A 19,002-nucleotide genomic window follows, 5' to 3' on the forward strand; every position below is an offset into this window, starting at 1 on the left:
GTAATGTTCCACACGCTGTCACACCATTGACAGTCCTATATACTCAGTATTCATTGTTTACGCTTTATAATTGGTGCGTAGTAAGCTGTGACTACATCGTCTTTATGCCATGCCAAGTGTACATCTGTGATTATGCTTTGTATGGGGAGTGCAGGGGGGGCAATGAAAATTCAAAATAAAGATTATTAATACTCAATACCAGGGTAGCTGTAATTACCATGTGCTCTAATTATCACCTGAATTCAACATAGCTTTAAACCATAGCCTTAGTCTCCAAATCAGTTTTTGTGCTTCTATCACAATAATATCCAGACATTAGTCTAAGGCAGGGGGCACCAAGCCCAACAAGCTTGCACATTATTCTACCTGATGTAACCTCACAGCCTTAAATAAATTGTCGCCCTTGTCTTTGATTCAACAATATAAATACACATTCCAAACACAGGAGTGAGGTGTGGATGTGTGTGTGAGTTTGTGTGTGCGCTGTGTGGGGAGAGCAACAAGACCCATCTATTCTGTTAATTTTCCTGCAGTCACCAACTCCAACTTTGATCTCGCTCTATTAAAGCAGCATAAAGGATAGTTAAAGAAATAAACAATCATGCATAGATATTAATGATACACAAAAACCTGATATGTCAAGTGCTCTGCCTACTATAACCTTGTAGACAATGCTTAGGGAAATATTTAGAACACAGTGGACAGTCAACAGATCTGCCAATGAGGATACGTCTCTGGCCTCTACCACAGGACCATCTTCCTTATTTAGATACTCACCTGCCTAGGTGGGATTTCTTTACTATGTGGGAAGCTGCCACTGGTTCCCCTCTCAGAATTTTGAAGTGTTGCTGAGTGGATATAATTTTTAAAGCTTAAACTCTGCAAACTTCTTTGCATTGAGAAAATAAACTCTCAAAGTGAAAGTTGGTCTTCTCAGTACAAAACACAGATGGCCTGATGCCAGGGCTTAATCTGTAAAAAAAAAAACCTTGTCAGGAGGCCACTGCTGCTTCCACCACTCAATGCCACTGCTGCCAATGACAGTACCTACACAACTACTAATCATCACGCTGCTACAAGTGTGACAATGCGACTGTCCATTGCTGTAAGAATGGATTGGATGGCCTAATTAATAAGCAACTATTGGTCTGTGTATTTCTAAATTACATAAACAGCACCGCCATGTGCCAGCTGTCACGAGTGCTAGTGCTGACAATTAAGTGCTGAGCACCAGAAAACACAGGCTCAAATTAAGCACTTCTTGATGCACATGGAGCTTTCTCTCTGTGTGCGTTGGCCATTCTATATTACCCTGCCTGTAATCAGCATGCAATGGCTGTGTTATGTTCTTTCAGTTTTGCTGCTCCCTCTTTTTACAATGCACTCCATCTTGGCTTGTGCAAACCAGAGGACCATTCTGTGTTTAGGAAGGCTCTTGAAGTACATCTGTTTTCTTGATTACCTTCATATCCTTTCTGCAGTTTTTCAGTTCAGTATCTAGATGCCCTAGGGCGCTCATTGCACTTAATAAGTAACAATTCAACTCATATCATAGCAGGAATAGATGTTCAGTATATTTAGTGGGTGCCCTAAAGCACTGAAGGCAGGGTCGGTGGCAATATTAGACTAAATCAAGCGGAAATTATTGGTTATAACTCTTGCCCTTTGTTGATAGAGAACTGTTAGCTGAAAAATGGTAGACTGAGGATAGCTCAGCCTGGGCATATAGCTCGTCTAACCAGAGGCATACTGTTGTCACCTAAAAAAGGCCTCTATAATCAGTTCCTCAGAGTACACTTGTAAGGCAGGTGAAGAATTAGCTATAACATATGAATTGTGAATTATTTTCTCCAGGATGGTTTCTATGGAGAGGAAGTACACCAACACTCCCCTTTTGCAGGCACTTCACTGCTGTGTCCTACCTCTTCAAGAATGTGTACTCTGGCAGCAACATGATTGTGATACCTTATTCTGCTGATAAACTAAACCTGAGCCTGTCAAAAGCAGGTAAGCTCTGATGTTGTGTTTGATAGGTTACAATGCAAAACCACTGCACAACGAAAACACTACTTTGTGCACTACTTGTTCCTGTGTTACAATGTCAAACTGGGAACCATGTTGCCTGCCTGTGGTTTTTTGTGCCCTATTCAAGGTTGTCCCATTCTCTTCCCAGGCAGGCCAGGATATACATTTAGGAACAACAATTATAGAGATTATGCTCACTCTTCTCAAAGTCAACAAATGTTGCATTTTAGAATGCACATTGCCCTTGCTGAATATAAATGTAACAATGATGTTTTAGTGAATTTAAAACTTTGTGTGTGATAGGCTTCAAAACAGAATTGAAAATGTGGGTTATATTTTAACATATGCTATAAAGAGAAATTATTTCTGGTGAGGTGACCTTTTTGCAGGACACTCCCATCAGCCACACATTCTATGTGTTCTGAAGTTTGATGAAATACTAGTATCTTTGCATTCCGGAACATTTTTGTTGCAACATTTTGGAAGGGAACTACCTTTTTGTCAGTTCTTTAGGCACGGTGGCTTTCAGCATGGATGTAGTTCAGTCATCATATATGAGAACTGCTCAATATGGAGTTCTGTCAATAGATATTTTAATTTGATTTAGAACAGCACAGATTTCTTGATAATTAACATGGGGAATATTGTCTATTGATTGGCACACAATTATTAAATCTAAGAAGGAACAAAAGATGCATTAGGAATCAGCCACACATCCCCAAATGAGGTGTGTTAACGCACTAAGTTGAATATTCTGAGACCTGTGAATATGTGCAGCCTCCAACAAGTATATGTTGCAAGGTCCTGGTGATCAGTCTGAAACTCTATGGATGGAATTACAAATATTTTGTGAGCTCATTGTCATTACACATTTGGAATTGGAATAAAGGTCTGTCATCTTGAAATAGCTTTGCAAAATATTATTCTAAAGTGTTTTGTATAGAAACTATTTATAGCTGTCAAATAATGATTTACCTTTTTTAAAGATGTCTGTCAGATCCACTAAAACATATTGCAATTGTATTGGGTTTTACCAGTATATTTAAAATGCATAATTTATCACTCTATTTACTAATATTGACTCTAAAGATAGCTCCACCCCATTGTTTGAACTGCTAACCACACCTCCAATTGGTTGAAAAGGTTACCACTGCCTCCACCCCCTCAAAGTTTGAGTCTATTGGGGCCCTCTTCATGACTTTAAAGTGACTATTCTCTGCTGTCCTGCAAATACTACATTGAATACTATCGAAAATATATTCCTCAAATTCTCACTTGTTTGCAAATCATATCTATGGACCAGTTAAATCACACAGAGCTGTATTCTCAGTATTTACCTCTTTACGGAAAAGTAGCTAAACAGGCACTTCAGCAGTAGAAAAACACACAAGGGTCATGATGGTTACTGCAAACAATTTCATACGTTCACTAATTCATTCTTCTGTTAATGCAAAAGCAGTATAACTGATGCGAAACACCTTTATTGCTTGCATCAGTCTTAAACATAAGAAAGGTAAATGCTCAAGACGTCCTGAAGCACTAAAAAGGTATAGCAGGGACCCTGTCGAAAAAGACTAAAATCTTGTAGAAAAGAGCTATAATTTAAAAGCCATGCTGCAGGGTAGCCCGAATTAAGTGGGCCAGATTGTAGCAATAACCTTGAATTAAAGCGGTTGCCTTCTAATTTTAAGAAACAATTACCTTTCTGGTTGATGAAACCTGTCGTCCCATCAGGTAACAGACGTGTCCAGGAAAGGGAGAAGCGATAATGAGTCAATCCAAGCTGTTTGATACATTTCAGGTCTTCTTCCCACAGAGTGTAGCTGCCACAAGCAACGTCGCCAGTCTGGTCCTTGAAAACGCGACCGCCTCCCTGATGGGAGAAGGTGTCCCAGACACTGAGGCCTTTTCCATCTGCATTCCAGCCTCCTGATTAAAAAGAAAACAGTTGCCAAGTTTGTATCAAAAAATATACCCCGAATTAAGATTTACATAAAATCCCACCAAAAGTCTCAGGATATTCGATGCACCTTTAACGGTAATAAATTGACATTAAATTAGTAAGTGATATTTTATGTGTTTTTAGCTTATCTTCTCAAGTTTGTCTGGGTTAATATGTAGAGAAATCACGTCAAAGGTCAGGGAAGCCTTCGAATTCATCATTGTCAGAAACACAGGTTAAATTGGCAAGTTTTTGGTAGGGCTCAATTCAGGGTGGGTGGAGTCCTTCCACTACTGTCAGGTAGAGGACGCTGTTTCCTATTAGTGTAATGATGAGATAGCGGGAAAATGTCCACAATTCTTCTCCAGGCAACCAATGTAGCAGAAACAAGACAAAGTAAGGCAAAATATTATTGATAGCTTGAGCTTGGCGAGTAGTTGCATAAATGAACCATACATTTGAAATATTAGGACACAACTTTCAATTTTTATGTGCGCTATGTCTTAATAAATGTATTTAAAATAATAAACAACTTCCAATAGAAAAAAGGCACAAATATATGAAGCTGACAACTAATTATCCAGTTTGCTTCTCAGATATTAGCGCATTGAAATGTTAGCTCAAAAAATCATGAGGTATTTACATTTTGAACTGCCTCTACGGCCTGCTCAATCTTATCCAGAGGTTCTTAACGTTTTCACTTCTGGGGATTGCCATTGAATTACTACCAGAATACAAGAACCCCAGCCTAAGAAATATCTATGTTTTGAACCTCAAAATAATAAACAAAAATAAAGAAACAATTATAGATCAAACAAGTACACACAATATAAAATATTTTATTTAATTAACATTCAAAAATACAAAATCTAAATTTTAAGAGGAAGGTTGGAGCGTTTCATCATTTGGTCTTACTGAGCGACATGTGATGAAGCTGCTGTGCACTGATCTGGCTGCTTCCTGTGTGCAGGATTGATTTGGCGACCCCCGTATGCCAGGAGAGGGCTGCCGTGGACTGACTCCAAATGTGATTTAGGGTCTGAATTTTTGAAGTTTTATGTTGGGGTTCTGCTTCTCTTGAAGGGTACACAGTTCTTTCTTTTCTTTCCTATTGAAAGGCTGTCTGATAATCAGCTGCGGAGTCTTTCCTGCTGTGACAAACAACGCAGGCTATCGGAGTGACAAGAGTTCACACTTGGAGGTCAGCCACATTAGTATGTCCATTGAAAGGTTGAGTCGGTCTCCCAGCCCTACTCTTTATGATTCTCTTATTAGCCACATCTTCTTCCTGAGATGTGTCCAGAAACCTTCCTTGTGATCTATCACTGAATCAAAGAGCAACCTTTCGAAGTGTAAAGGAGGAGTTTCTTTCCCCTATCCTCCAGTGTGTTTCTCAGCCAGCTCACAGGAATGCAGCAATACACAGACCTGTTTGGGGGACTCCTCTACTACTCTTTTCTTCAGAAGGCAGGCCTGGGCTTTTCAAAATGCAACCCAGTATCCCCTATGTAATGTACCATTGTAGCCACACGTATACTAAGTGTACATACACAGCACAAACACAGTCCAGTGCTGTCACCTCAATGTATTGTGTCACCACAAACACACATACACTCAGCACACACATTCAATCTGCATGCACTGTTTAGTACAGTAGCCTTTTTGTATTGTACCAGGGTGTGCTATTTGCAAACAAACACACTGCCAGCACACACACTCACCATGTGCATGCTGCAAAAAATTCACCCTTCATTTATTGTACTTCTCGTAAGCACACATACACCCGGCACCTGCTTTCTCTGCATACGCACTGCACAGCACTACATCTCTAATGTAATGTATTCCTCGCAGGCATATCTACACTCACATCATGCACTGGTCTTTTGATGTACTACACAGTACTGCTCTACCCCCATAATGCCCCATTTCCAGGCACACATAGATCCAGTATAGAGTCACTACGCCTACGCTGTGCACCACTCTACATTTACCTGATGTAGGCCAAGGGTGAGATAAGCGTACATCCGCATAACTTTAAAACGCTGAGTGAGCCTGTAGGTCTTACTCCAGTGACAGGGTGCAAAGGACCTGTTCACTCCTACTGACCACTGCATGGTGTGCTGCCACCATAGTGCTTGTGCTGCTTCACTCTTGGTGAAGGTAGTAGTCTTGTACAACTATGAGAGTAGCGCTTTGGGCCAGTCCAATAAGACTGAAATCCGTGAGGCAGGTTTGTGTCAAGACGCACATGTGTGAACAGTGCTAGCTTGTGGCAACAAAAATCAGCATCAGAGATTCAAACAACATTACAGTTGGGCACTCAGGGCAGGGGTACACATCTTTTCCCATGCAAAGGACATTTCCACCTCTACTCTCCTTTTGCTCATGATGATTCCAGAGATTCCTCACATTTTAAATGAGTTGCGCAACATTACCCTCCATGGAGGTGGGATTGAATAGTGCCAATTAATCAAGATAGTCATGCAACACAACCACAGCAAACTAGGCATCACCGCATGCCTCAGCTGCAAGACTGTGGTGTTTTGCACTTGGTGAGAGCAGTTAAACCTGCCATGGTCCTCATGAAGTGCTCACAAAAATCGTCCAGAGGCTTTCCCTTGGCTGAGTCATAACAATTGTTTATACACAAGGTGAGCCAATATGAAATTGTAGTTTGGTGACGGTTTATCTTGGCTCCTTCTAAGCCCACAAATAGCTGATTGTCCATTCTAACATGTCTTTTGTGTCCACAGCATGTCTGGAGCTCAGTCTTAGTAATTTCTTCTTTTTCTTGGGGTGATGCTGAGGTGGAACGATGGATGGAGAAGGATGGACTGACCAGTTTGTAAGGCAGACACGACCTTCCGCAGACAAGATGGGAAGATGAAACACCAGCTTTTCTAGATAAGAAACAGTGAAAGGCGGTCAATCCAAAAAACCTTGTAATTCGATGGAACATTAAGAAGGCAGTCTTCAAAGTAATCAAACAACCTGAGTAACTGTTATTATATTATGTGTGCCCTTCCACTACTGCACATGAACTTCGGCTCAACCCTCCTGCAGCCGCCCAAACCCTAAAGGCTGTGTGGAGTTCAGGCCACAAAATGCAACCACAGATCCAACTACAAGAGAGACCTGACCTCCTGCTAAAGAGCATTTTGTGCCAGTTCAGAGAGCTTAAAAAAATATGGTAAGCTCTTGGGGTCATAGATTCAATAACCCAGGAAACTTACTGTGTTTCTAAATGTTCTGGCGGGCTGCAGCCCTCCACAAAATTAAAAGATAATGCTTGCTAGAAGGGGCAGGGGAACTATCAGCATCTAAAAATATTTAAAATAAAGCTCTTGTAAGCCATTATGTGGTACTTTTATGCCATAGCAGTGAATGGGAAAAGAGAAGCTGCTTCACTCAGTCCACATTAACTGTTTTTTTATATATATATTTTTAAACTATGGAGAGGGGGTGTGCACCAGTCCCTCCCCAAGCTATTTCAAGGCCCCGCGGACCCCATCCCTAATTGCCAAGTCCCCTTTTCTTAATTGGGAAGGGACGTGGGGCCCCCTTCCCAACCACGTGAAGCCTGCAGGGACTTCATTCCCCGGGGGAAGGTTTTTTTGAGGAAGTGGTCCTGCAGCCTCCCTTTCTAAGCCTTTTATAGGACCCCTTCCTGGGCCACGCAAGGGCCCAGAGGATCCCATCCTTGGGGCTGATTTGTTTTTGAGGCGGAAGGCATGGGACCTTGTCCTGAGCCTTCAAAGAGTACCCGGGGCTGATGTGTTTTGTGGAGGGAGTGTAGTGGGCTCTCTCCGGGCCAGGTGATGGCCCTTGGACCCCATTCCCTTGGAATGGCCGCCCTTGGTTTAAATTTATAGGATTCTACCATTGAAGCGAGAAGTGTGTCTGGCGGTCAACACTAGATCTTGAAGTTGACCCTGTGCTGTGTCCATTGTGTTGCTAGGCGCTGTTGTAGGGGCCGCATGTGTAGTCTTGCGTTTGGGACAATAGCTATGCATGAAGACATCATGCCTAGAAGTTTCATTACAAACCTCACTTGGTAGTGGTGGTTTGCGTACATGTTTAATATTACGTTTTGGAATGCTTGTACTCTTTGTGGACTTGGAGTGGCAATCGCTTTTTGTGTGTCAAGTGTTGCTCCCAAGTATTGTTGTATTTGACATGGTTGTAGATGTGATTTTTGGTAGTTTAGAGAGAACCCTAGTTTTTGTAGGGTTTCTATGACATATTGTGTGTGTAGAAGACACTGTTGTTGAGTGCTGGTTTTTATTAACCAATCGTCCAAGTAAGGGAATACGTGCATGTGCTGTCTCCTGATGTGAGCGGCTACTACTGCAAGGCATTTTGTGAATACCCTTGGGGCTGTTGTTATCCCGAATTGTAACACTTTGAATTGGTAATTCACTCCTTGGATTACAAATCTTAAGTATTTCCTGTGGGAAGGATGTATGGGTATGTGAAAATATGCATCCTTGAGATCTAATGTTGACATGTAGCCTTGTTTTTTGAGCAAGGGAATCACGTCTTGAAGTGTTACCATGTGAAAGTGATCCGATTTGATGTAAAGATTCAGTGTTCTGAGGTCTAATATGGGTCTCAGTGTTTTGTCTTTCTTTGGAATTAGGAAATACAGGGAGTAGACACCTGTTCCTTTTTGATGATTGGGTTCTAGTTCTATTGCTTGTTTTTTTTAACAGTGCTTGGACTTCTAGTTGTAACAGGTCTAAGTGTTGTTTGGACATATTGTGTGCTTTTGGAGGCATATTTGGTGGCAATTGTAGGAATTCTATGCAATAACCATGTTGGATAATGGCTAGGACCCATGCGTTTTCACAGTTGTGGTAATATGCGGTGAGTCTCCCCCCCACTGGTGTTGAGTGGTGGGGGTTTGTGACATTTAAGTCACTGTTTGGTTTGCGGGGCTTTTGGGCTCTGGAATTTCCCTCTTGTCTTTGGGAATTGTCCACCCCTATATGATCCTCGAAAACCTCCTCTCTGATAATGGTCCTGATATGTGGGTCTAACTTGAGAGGTAGAGGGCTCTGTGGTTTGGGAACGAAACCCTCCCCTAAAGTGCGGCTTTCTAAAAGTGCCTCTGCTGTGTGGGGAGTAGAGCACGCCCATGGCTTTGGCCGTGTCCGTGTCCTTTCTGAGTTTTTCTATTGCCGTATCCACCTCCGGCCCAAACAACTGCTCTTGGTTAAACGGCATATTCAGCACAGCCTGCTGGATTTCTGGCTTAAATCCGGAGCTCCGTAACCATGTGTGCCTACGAATGGTTACTGCAGTGTTTTTTCCGTCCTTGCCGCCGTGTCTGCTGAGTCCATAGCCGACCTTATTTGGTTGTTAGAAATAGTCTGACCTTCCTCAACAACCTGTTGGGCACGTTTTTGGTACTCTTTGGGAAGGTGCTGAATGAGATGTTGCATTTCATCCCAATGTGCCCTGTCGTATCGAGCCAGTAGAGCCTGAGAATTGGCAATTCACCATTGATTGGCTGCCTGTGCTGCCACTCTCTTGCCTGCTGCATCGAATTTCCGACTTTCCTTGTCGGGTGGTGGTGCGTCCCCTGAGGATTGGGAGTTTGCTCTTTTTTGGGCTGCTCCCACTACCACCGAATCTGGAGTTAATTGTTGTGTAATAAACACAGGGTCAGTTGGGGGAGGTTTATATTTCTTCTCCACCCTAGGCGTGATGGCTCTGCCTTTTACTGGGTCCTGGAATACTTGTTTGGCATGTTTTAGCATGCCTGGCAGCATTGGCAAACTTTGGTATGAGCTGTGAGTGGATGACAAGGTGTTAAACAAAAAGTCATCCTCTATGGGCTCTGCATGCATTGCTACATTATGGAATGTAGCTGCCCTTGAAACCACCTGCATATATGCAGTGCTGTCCGCAGGTGGTGACGGCCTTGCCGGGTAGCAATCGGGACTATTGTCTGAGACCGGTGCATCATACAAGTCCCATGCATCTGGGTCATCTTATGTCATCCCTGTGTGTGCCGGCGACTGCATCATTAGGGGTGTTGCTACCGGGGACAGGTGTGGCGAATGCAATGGAGATTGCTGTGGCGAGAACCTTGGTGGTGTCTTGTCTTTAGCCACTTTCGCTTTTGGCTGCATTTCCGTCTCCTGGAATGCTAGCTTTCGCTTGATTTTTAGTGGAGGAAGAGTTTGGATTTTCCCCGTGTCCTTCTGTATGTGCAGCCTCCTCTGTGTATGATCTGGCTCTCCCATGCCCAGTTCTTGTTCAAATCTGTGCCCTTGCAACTGACTTGAAAGGCCTTGCTCTTCTGTATAGGAGCCTGGTTTCGGCTCTGAGGCTGCATGTTTCGGCACCGAAGCTTTTTGTACAGTCTTTTTCGGCTCCGAGGAAACCTTCTTGACTTTAGGGGTGCCGAACTCTCGGTGCCGAGATTGTTCGGAGCCGGTATCTCGACCAGAGTCGGATGTCTTCCGCTGCTGGGAGGCCTTTTTCGGTGCTGATGTTTGGTCACCGTGTTTTCGGGTTAAGCCATGGCCTGTTGGCAGTGGCATTCCCTTGGCCTTTATTATCTTTGAGTGAGTTTTTGCCGGGGCTGGTTTACTCACAGTTGGTTGCTGCATCTTCGGCTGCTCACTTTCGGACTCGTCCGAGTCCGAATCTCGAATGGAGAACCTCTCCTCCTCCTCGACGTCGATCTGCTCGGCCGGCGTCGACGCCATCTGGAGTCTTCGAGCTCTTCGATCCCGTAGTGTTTTCTTGGATCGAAATGCCCGACAGGCCTCGCAAGTATCCTCCCTGTGTTCTGGAGATAAACACAGGTTACAGACCAAGTGTTGGTCTGTATAAGGATACTTTGCGTGGCAATTGGGGCAGAAGCAGAAGGGGGTCTGGTCCATGAGGTTTGAAAATGGACGCGGTCGGGCCGACCAGGCCCCGCTGGAGAGTGGAAGCTCCGAAGGGCCACTGGAGCGCTTCTTTCTTCGGTGTCGATGTGCTAACACTAAACCGGTACCGAGCGCGAACAATACAGTCGAATTTTCCGATAACTAACTAACTTTCCCGAATCGAAATACGGAGCGAAGAGGAATAGGTCCAAACCCAATGGCGGAAAGAAAACAATCAAAGATGGAGTCGACGCCCATGCGCAAAGGAGCCGAAAGGGAGGAGTCCCTCGGTCTCGTGACTCGAAAAGACTTCTTCGAAGAAAAACAACTTGTAACACTGCAAGCTCAACACTAGATGGCAGGATAATGCACAGCATGTGTATCTGCATCTACACATGCCATCTAACATATATATATATATATTTACATAAAGAACGTACTACAACGGCTACATGCCTCCGGGGAGGAGAGAGGAGGGAGGGTGCATGTGAATCTGCAGCACTACATGCCACAAACAGATGTCTACTGGGTAAGTAACATTTTCCGTTCAATGGCATGTGTAGCTGCAGATGCATATGCTTTGCACAGACTGAAAAGCAGTCCCCTCCCAGAATAAGCAGTGGCTAGCCTGTAGGAGTTGGAGTAGTTTGAAATAGTGTTTTAAGCACTGCTCGACCAACATTTGCTTGTTGGCGATTTAACACATCCTCGCAGTGTTTAGTAATTGTGTGTAGTGTGGACCATGTGGCTGCTTTGCATGTATCTGCCATTGGTATATCTCCTAAAAAGGCCACTGAAGCTCCTTTCTTTCTAGTTGAATGTGCTTTAGGAGTTACTAATAGCTGTCTTTTAGCTTTAAGATAAGTTTGAATATACTTTACTATACATCTGGCTAATCCCTGTTTTGAAATAGGATTACCCTTATGAGGTTGTTGGAAGGCCACAAAAAGTTGTTTAGATTTCCTGAAATCCCTTGTTCTATCCACATAATACATGAGAGCTCTTTTGACATCAAGAGTATGAAGAGCTATCTCAGCAACTGAATCAGGCTGTGGAAAGAAGACTGGTAATTCTACTGACTGACTGATGTGGAATGGTGTAACTACTTTAGGTAGGAATTTTGGGTTAGTCTTAAGTACTATTTTATTTTTGTGAATTTGTAAGAAAGGCTCTTCTAAAGTGGAAGTCGGAATTTCACTAACTCTCCTTAAGAATGTAATTGCTACTAGGAAAGCAACCTTCCATGAGAGAAATTGAAGAGTACAAGAATGCATGGGTTCAAACGGTGGACCTATAAGCCTTGTGAGCACGGTGTTAAGATTCCATGGAGGAGCTGGTGGAGCTTTTGTTGGAATAACTCTTTTAAGGCCTTCCATAAAAGCTTTTATGATAGGAATCCTAAAGAGAGAAGTATGCAGTCTGTTTTGTAGGTAAGCAGCCATCACTGTTAAATTAATTCTAATAGATAAGTATGCAAGATTTGCTTTCTGTAAATGAAGCAAATAACAGACAATATCCTGTACTGAAACTTTAAGTTGATCAATATTTTTGGGTTGACAGTAATATACAAAACGTTTCCATTTACCATCATAACGCTGTCTAATTGTAGGTTTGCATGCTTCTTTTACATTCTGTTGGAAGCTGTAGACATCCAAACTCTATGACCTCAGGAGCCAAATAGCCAGTTTGAGCATGCTGGGATTGGGATGCCTAATTTGACCTTTGTTTTGAGTTAATAGGTCCGGTCTGTTTGGAACCTTGTGATGTGCTACTACAGACGGATCCAACAGTGTTGTGTAGTAGTGTTGACGTGCTATGAGTATGATAGTGAGGGAGGTGTGATGGATCTTGTTGACCAGAAATGGAATTAGTGGGAGAGGGGGGGAAAAGCGTAAGCAAATATCCCTGACCAATTGATCCATACAGCATTGCCCTTGGATCAAGGGTGTGGGTACCTAGATGCAAAGTTTTGACATTTTGTGTTTTCGCTTGTTGTAAAAAAAAGTCTACGGCTGGGGTTCCCCACATACGGAAGTACTTTTGAATCACCTGTAGGTGAATCTCCCATTTGTGTATTTGTTGCTGCATCCTGCTTAAGAGGTCCGCTAATTGGTTGTGTATCCCTGGGATATACTCTGCTAGTAGTTGAATATGATTGTGAATGGCCCATTTCCAAATTGTCTGTGCTAGAAGGGACACTTGAGATGAGTGGGTCCCCCCGTTTTTGCAGATTAAACATTGTGGTCATGTTGTCTGACCTTATCAACACTGTTTTGTGCGTGATTTGTGTTTGGAAAGCTTTGAGTGCTAGGAACACTGCTAGCAATTCCAAATGATTTATGTGATAAGTTTGCTGAATTGAGTCCCATTCCCCTTGTATGGCAAGGTTGTTGAGATGGGCTCCCCAACCTATCATTGATGCATCGGTTGTAATTATGTTCTGTGGCATTGGGTCTTGAAATGGCCGCCTTTTTGATAAGTTGGTGTGATTCCACCATTGCAGAGAGTTGTAAGTTTGGCAGTCCAACAACACTAGATGGCGAAGCTGAGCATGTGTCTGAGGCCATTGTTGGGAAAGACACTGTTGTTGGGTCTCATGTTTAGGCGTCATTAGGTACTATTGCTATGCATGGGTGCAATCATTCCCAATAGTTTCATGATAAACCTTACTATGTAAGATTGTATTGTAGTTGAGATATGAGATTGTGGAAAGCTTGAATTCTGTGGGTTTTGGTATGCTAATGCTGATTGAGTGTTTAGAATTGTTCCTGGCTCTTGGTTGTATTTGCGCTGGTTACAATGAGATTTCTGGTAATTGATTGTGAACCCTAGATTGTGTATGGTATCCACTGTGTACTGTGTGTGTTGTTGAGAGGTTTGAATAGTGCTGGCTTTTATGAGCAAAAAGGAAAAGACATGTATATGTTGCCTTCTGCGGTATGCTGCAACTACTAGGAGGCATTTGGTGAATACCCTTGGTGCTGCTGTTACTCCAAAGGGTAGTACTTTGAACTGGTAGTGCTTGCTGGCTATTACAAATCTTAGAAATTTGCGATGTGCTGGATGTATGGGATTGTGGAAGGAAGCATTTTTTAGATGTAATGGGTCATGTAGTCTTGTTTTTGGAGCAGGGGAATGACGTCCTGAAGAGTGACCAAGTGGAAATGCTCTGACAGGATGTACTGATTGAGGGGTTTGAGATCCAGATTGGTCTGAGAGTTCCATCCTTTTTTGGTACAGAATATACTCCTGCCCCCTGTTGAGAAATAGATACCATCTCTATTGCATCCTTGAGTAGAAGTGACTGTACCTCTTGTAATAAATGTAGGTGTTCCACAGAAAACCTGTTGAGGGTGAATGTTTGGTGGAGTAGAGATGAGTTCTACGCTATAACCATTCTGGATAATTGACAGCACCCATTGATCTGTTGTAATGTGGTGCCACTGTTGGTAGAAATTTTCCACTCTTCCTCCCACAGGAGATGTATACAGTGTGGGTGTGTGCAGAAAGTCACTGTTTAGTTGAGGCGGAGGAACCTCTTGTGGTGGTGGACTTACATCTACCCCTAAAGTTATTTCCCTTGTAAGAGCCTCTGAAAGAACCTCTGGTATAAAATTGTTGTCCTTGCTTGTGTTGGGATGTGGACGGCTCCAAGGTTGATGGTTTAAAACCATCTCTAAACTGGGGCCTGCGAAAAGTTCCCTGAGCAAGGGTAGTGTAAAGGGCACCTATAGCCTTAGGTGTTTCAGAGTCTTTATTTTGTTTCTCTACGGTGGTACCTACTTCTGGGCCAAATAAGTGTTAATATCAAAAGACATATTGAGTACTGCCTGTTGTATTTCAGGTTTAAACCCTGAAGTTCGTAACCATGCGTGCCTTCTAATAACCACACTGGGGTTAATAGCCCTTGTTGCTGTGTCTGCTGCATCTAAGGCAGACCTAATTTGGTTGTTAGAGATAGCTTGTCCCTCTGTAACTACCTGCTGTCCCTTTTTTGGTATTCTGGTGAAGGTACTGTAAGAACTCCTCCATCTTGTCTCAATGAGTTCTATTGTATCTTCATAACAGAGCTTGATAATTTGCAAGTCTCCAGTAATTAGCAGCTTGAGATGCTACTCTCTTCCCCGCTGCATCAAACTTGCGACTTTCCTTGTCTGGGGGAGGAGCATCCCCTGTAGATTGGCTATTTACCATTTTCCTGGCTGCACTAACAACTATAGAGTTAGGTGGCAATTGTTGGGTAGTAAAAATTGGATCTGAAGGTGCAGATTTGTACTTTTAGTCTACCCTTAGTGTAATAACCCTAATAATCCTACTAGACCTCTCGGCGGCTTTCGACACACTCTCCCATCACACCCTGATAAGAAGACTCCACAAAGCCGGCATCAGAGACAAGGCCCTTGACTGGAACCAATCCTTCCTCTCAGGCAGAACTCAACAAGTGAGACTCGCCCCCTTCCTCGCATGACCCCACACCCACCACCTGCGGAGTGCCCCAGGCATCCTCCCTCAGCTCCACGTTGTTTAACGTCTACATGGCCCAGCTAGCCACCCTCGTCAGAAGCTATGGAATCAACATCATCTCCTACGCAGACGACACCCAACTCATCCTCTCCAACGAACCCACCAAAGTCAGAAACAACTTCCACGAAGGCATGGAATCAGTCGCCAACTGGATGAGAAAGAGCTGCCTTCAACTTAAAACAAACAAAACAGAAGTACTCCACACGGACCCTCAATCCAACGCGTGGAACGACTCCTGGTGGCCACCAGGCCTCGGAAACCCGCCCAGCCCCACCAGCCAAGCCCGTAACCTCAGAATCATCCTGGACTCCAACCTCAGCATGAACCATCAAATCAACTCAATCACCTCCACCTGCTTCCATACCCTCTGCCTTCTACTCAAGTCCTTCAAGTAGATCCCCCCTCGAACACTGAAAAACCGTCACACACGCCCTCATCACCAGCAGGCTGGACTATGCAACGCACTCTACGCCGGAATCAACAAGAAACATCCAGAACGCCGCCGCCATACTGGTCCTCGACCTACCTCGACACTGCCACAGCTTGCAGCACCTGCATACACTGCACTGGCTTCCCATAGAGAGAAGAATCACCTTCAAGATCCTCACCCACGCACACAAAGCCCTCCACAACTCCAGACCAGCCTACCTGAACCAGCGACTCAACCTCCACGTACCTTACAGGACCCTACGCTCAGCCCAGGTCTCTCTTGCAGAAGTACCCCGCATCAGGAAAACCAGAAAAGGAGGACGCTCCTTTTCCTACCTCGCAGCCACCGCCTGGAAAGCCCTCCCTCTCTACATCAGACAAACTACCTCCCTCCTCAGCTTCACGAAGGAACTGAAGACATGGCTCTTTTAAGAACCACCTCACTGGTATATGCTACACTCCCCCTCCCCCCCAAGCGCCTTGAGCCCCTAATGGGTGAGTAGTTGCGCTATGCAAGCACTGATTGATTGATTGATAACCCTAGACTTTATTGGCTCCTTGAAACTGTCATCTGCATGTTTAAGCATTCCTGGAAGCATGGGTAGGCCCTGATACTCCTTGTGAATGGATAATAATTTGTTAATTAAAAAAATCACCCTCTATGGGATCTGTTTGCAACTGCACGTTGTGATATGCAGCGACCCTAGCTATGACCTGGTTGTAGGCATTAGTATCTTCAGGTGGAGATGGCCTACCCGGGTATGAATCAGGATCATTGGAAGGTACAGGGTCTGGATCATATAAATCCCATGGGTCTACATTATAATGAGTGCCACCTAAATCAATCCCATGTGTAGAGTTAGGGGACTGTAGAGACAATTGTGTAGATGAAGGTGGTGGAGTATCTGGTGGGGAAGCAGGTAGTAAAGGGAGAATGTGGTGATGAAGGCTGTTGTACTTCCGTTAGTTTCTCCTTATGCTTGAATCTCTTAGCAGGTGGAGGCCCAGCTTCTAAAGTCTCTTGGAAAGATAACTTTCTCTTGGTTGTAGGAGGATGAGAAGCAATAATCCTTCCAGTGTCTTTGTGGATCTGGATTTTGCGCTATTACTTCTAGTATGGGCCTTATATCTGAAGACTCCTTTGAAGTCAGAGCATATTTTCCACCCACACGTTTCAGCTGCGAGACCAAATGTTTTAGTCGGGCCAGGAATGTTGGCAGTTTTTTCGGCTCTGAAGTGGAAGTCTCCGCTTTTTGACTCAATCCCGAAACAGGAGTGGAACGCTGTTCGGTTGGTGCCAAATGCACTTTGGTCTTTTTCAGTGCCAAACTCGAGGGTTGGTCATCAGTAGGTCTTTCGGGTCTGACCATGGCCTTCAAGCAGTGGTGGACCAAAACCAGTGCTGATGTATTTTTGGTTGCCTTTAGGGGCCGGGACGGGGCTGACGTACTCAGCCACTGGAATCGATTGGCTGTCCCCATCCGAGTCTCGGTCTGAATCAGAGTCTGCGATGGAAACTGCAGATTGAGCTTGTTCTTCTCTGAAAATGTCAAGCGTCTGCTCTGACAACTTTGATGCCATCTCCAAACAATACGCTGTTCGATCCCTCAGTCTTCTTCGAACGGAAGGATCGACATGCTTCACAGCTTTCTTCCTGTGATCCGGAGAGCGACAGAGGTTGCACACCAAGTATTGGTCAGTGTATGGGAACTTGGCGTGACACCAAGGCAAAAGCGAAACAGTCCATTCCATCAGCCTGACATCGTTCGGCAACCACCAGTCGAAGTAGGCTCGAGAAGGGCACGGTCGTCCGAAAAAGGTTTTTAATTGACCCCAGCGATTGCAATCAAATCAAATGTAAATGAGAAAAACACAATAAAAAACAATATCAATGTTTATAGAAGGAAGAGAGAAGTTCAGATAGTACCGAACCGAGATCTACCAGAGCGAGAGCAAACACGTCCGAACCAGACGGCAGAAGAAAACAATCTAACAAAGGACTCAATTCCCAGGCGCATTATCACCGAGAGGAGGAGTCAGATGGACAGTTTGAGAGCCAGTTTCTTCAGCCTTCATTTCCTGTCCTGGTATAGAAAATCTTATATTAATGATTGGGAAGTTTTCACAGAGTATAATGGCACTTCCTGCCCTTGATTCACTTACAAACTCAGACGGTGCACTGGACAGGGTGAACACCCCCAAAAAACCCTGTGATCAACAACGAAGTTGTGAGAAATGCCTTTTGAAACTCATGGCAAGTTTTTTTATGATGTTTCTGTGCGCCTCTGGAGACACTTGCTGCGAGTTCTCCCATTTGACCTCTCCTGTGAGGAGATTGAATCCTCACTGTTCTCCTCATCAGATCTGAGGGATTTAGGTTTCTGTAGCCACAATAATGGCCTCATTTCTCTATATGTGAGAGTTTTAGAAAGAAAGGTTAGACATATTTTGTATTCCTTTATCTTGTGGGCAGTATGAAGGAAGTAGATACACTCCTAATATCTTCAGAGTGTAACCTCTTCTTTTTGCTGCTGCTCTGTCACATTAGTGCTAGGATCAGAGAATTCCATCAGCCTATCGAGAGTGTTCTAGAGGAAGCTACTGCCTGACTGGTTCAAGTCTTTTTTTTATTTTTTTAAAGAACATAGATAGGCTATTAAATTATTGCTCATTGTCATTACAGCCTATGATAATGATACATACTGCTTTATTATTTTTACCGTGGGACTCTCACTTCGACAACAGGGAATAATTCAAGCATGTGAATCTATGAAAGATCCAATACTGGAAAAATAAAGTGATCAGCACCCCAGGAATGGGGATGCATGCCCCTCTCCCCATAATAATTAAGTGTGGCCCTGGGGTCTAGGGTCCCTAGAGCATGATAATGGCTCAGGAATGGGGGCTGCACACGATAATGTAATGCAGCCCAGGGGATGGAGTCCCCCAGGCATCGTGATGACTCGAGGAATAGGGACCATGTACCCTTTTCATCAGAATGCAATGCAGCCCCGGAAGATAGGTCACCAGAGCCTAATAGCTGAGGGAAGAGGGCTGCACGCCCCCTCCCCAAAACAATATATATCTGCATCGCCCTGGGCTCTATTCCACCCTGTTTTTTTTTTTTTTTAAAAAGGGCAGGAGCCAGTTTTTTTTAAATTAAATTTAACCACAAATGCTCTTTTGGTAACTGTTTAA

General features: G+C 43.9%; 1 protein-coding gene across 1 annotated transcript in view; it reads right to left on the minus strand.

The window, feature by feature from the left end:
• Positions 1-19,002, minus strand: part of LOC138248423 (cytosolic beta-glucosidase-like) — a 355,284-nt gene that overhangs the window by 269,960 nt on the left and 66,322 nt on the right. The window contains exon 3 of the mRNA XM_069202172.1: positions 3,727-3,954. Coding sequence (XP_069058273.1) covers positions 3,727-3,954 — 228 coding nt within the window. The remainder of the gene's footprint in view (positions 1-3,726; positions 3,955-19,002) is intronic.

Source organism: Pleurodeles waltl, chromosome 1_2, assembly GCF_031143425.1.
Source record: "Pleurodeles waltl isolate 20211129_DDA chromosome 1_2, aPleWal1.hap1.20221129, whole genome shotgun sequence".
In the NCBI taxonomy this organism is placed as follows: domain Eukaryota; kingdom Metazoa; phylum Chordata; class Amphibia; order Caudata; family Salamandridae; genus Pleurodeles; species Pleurodeles waltl.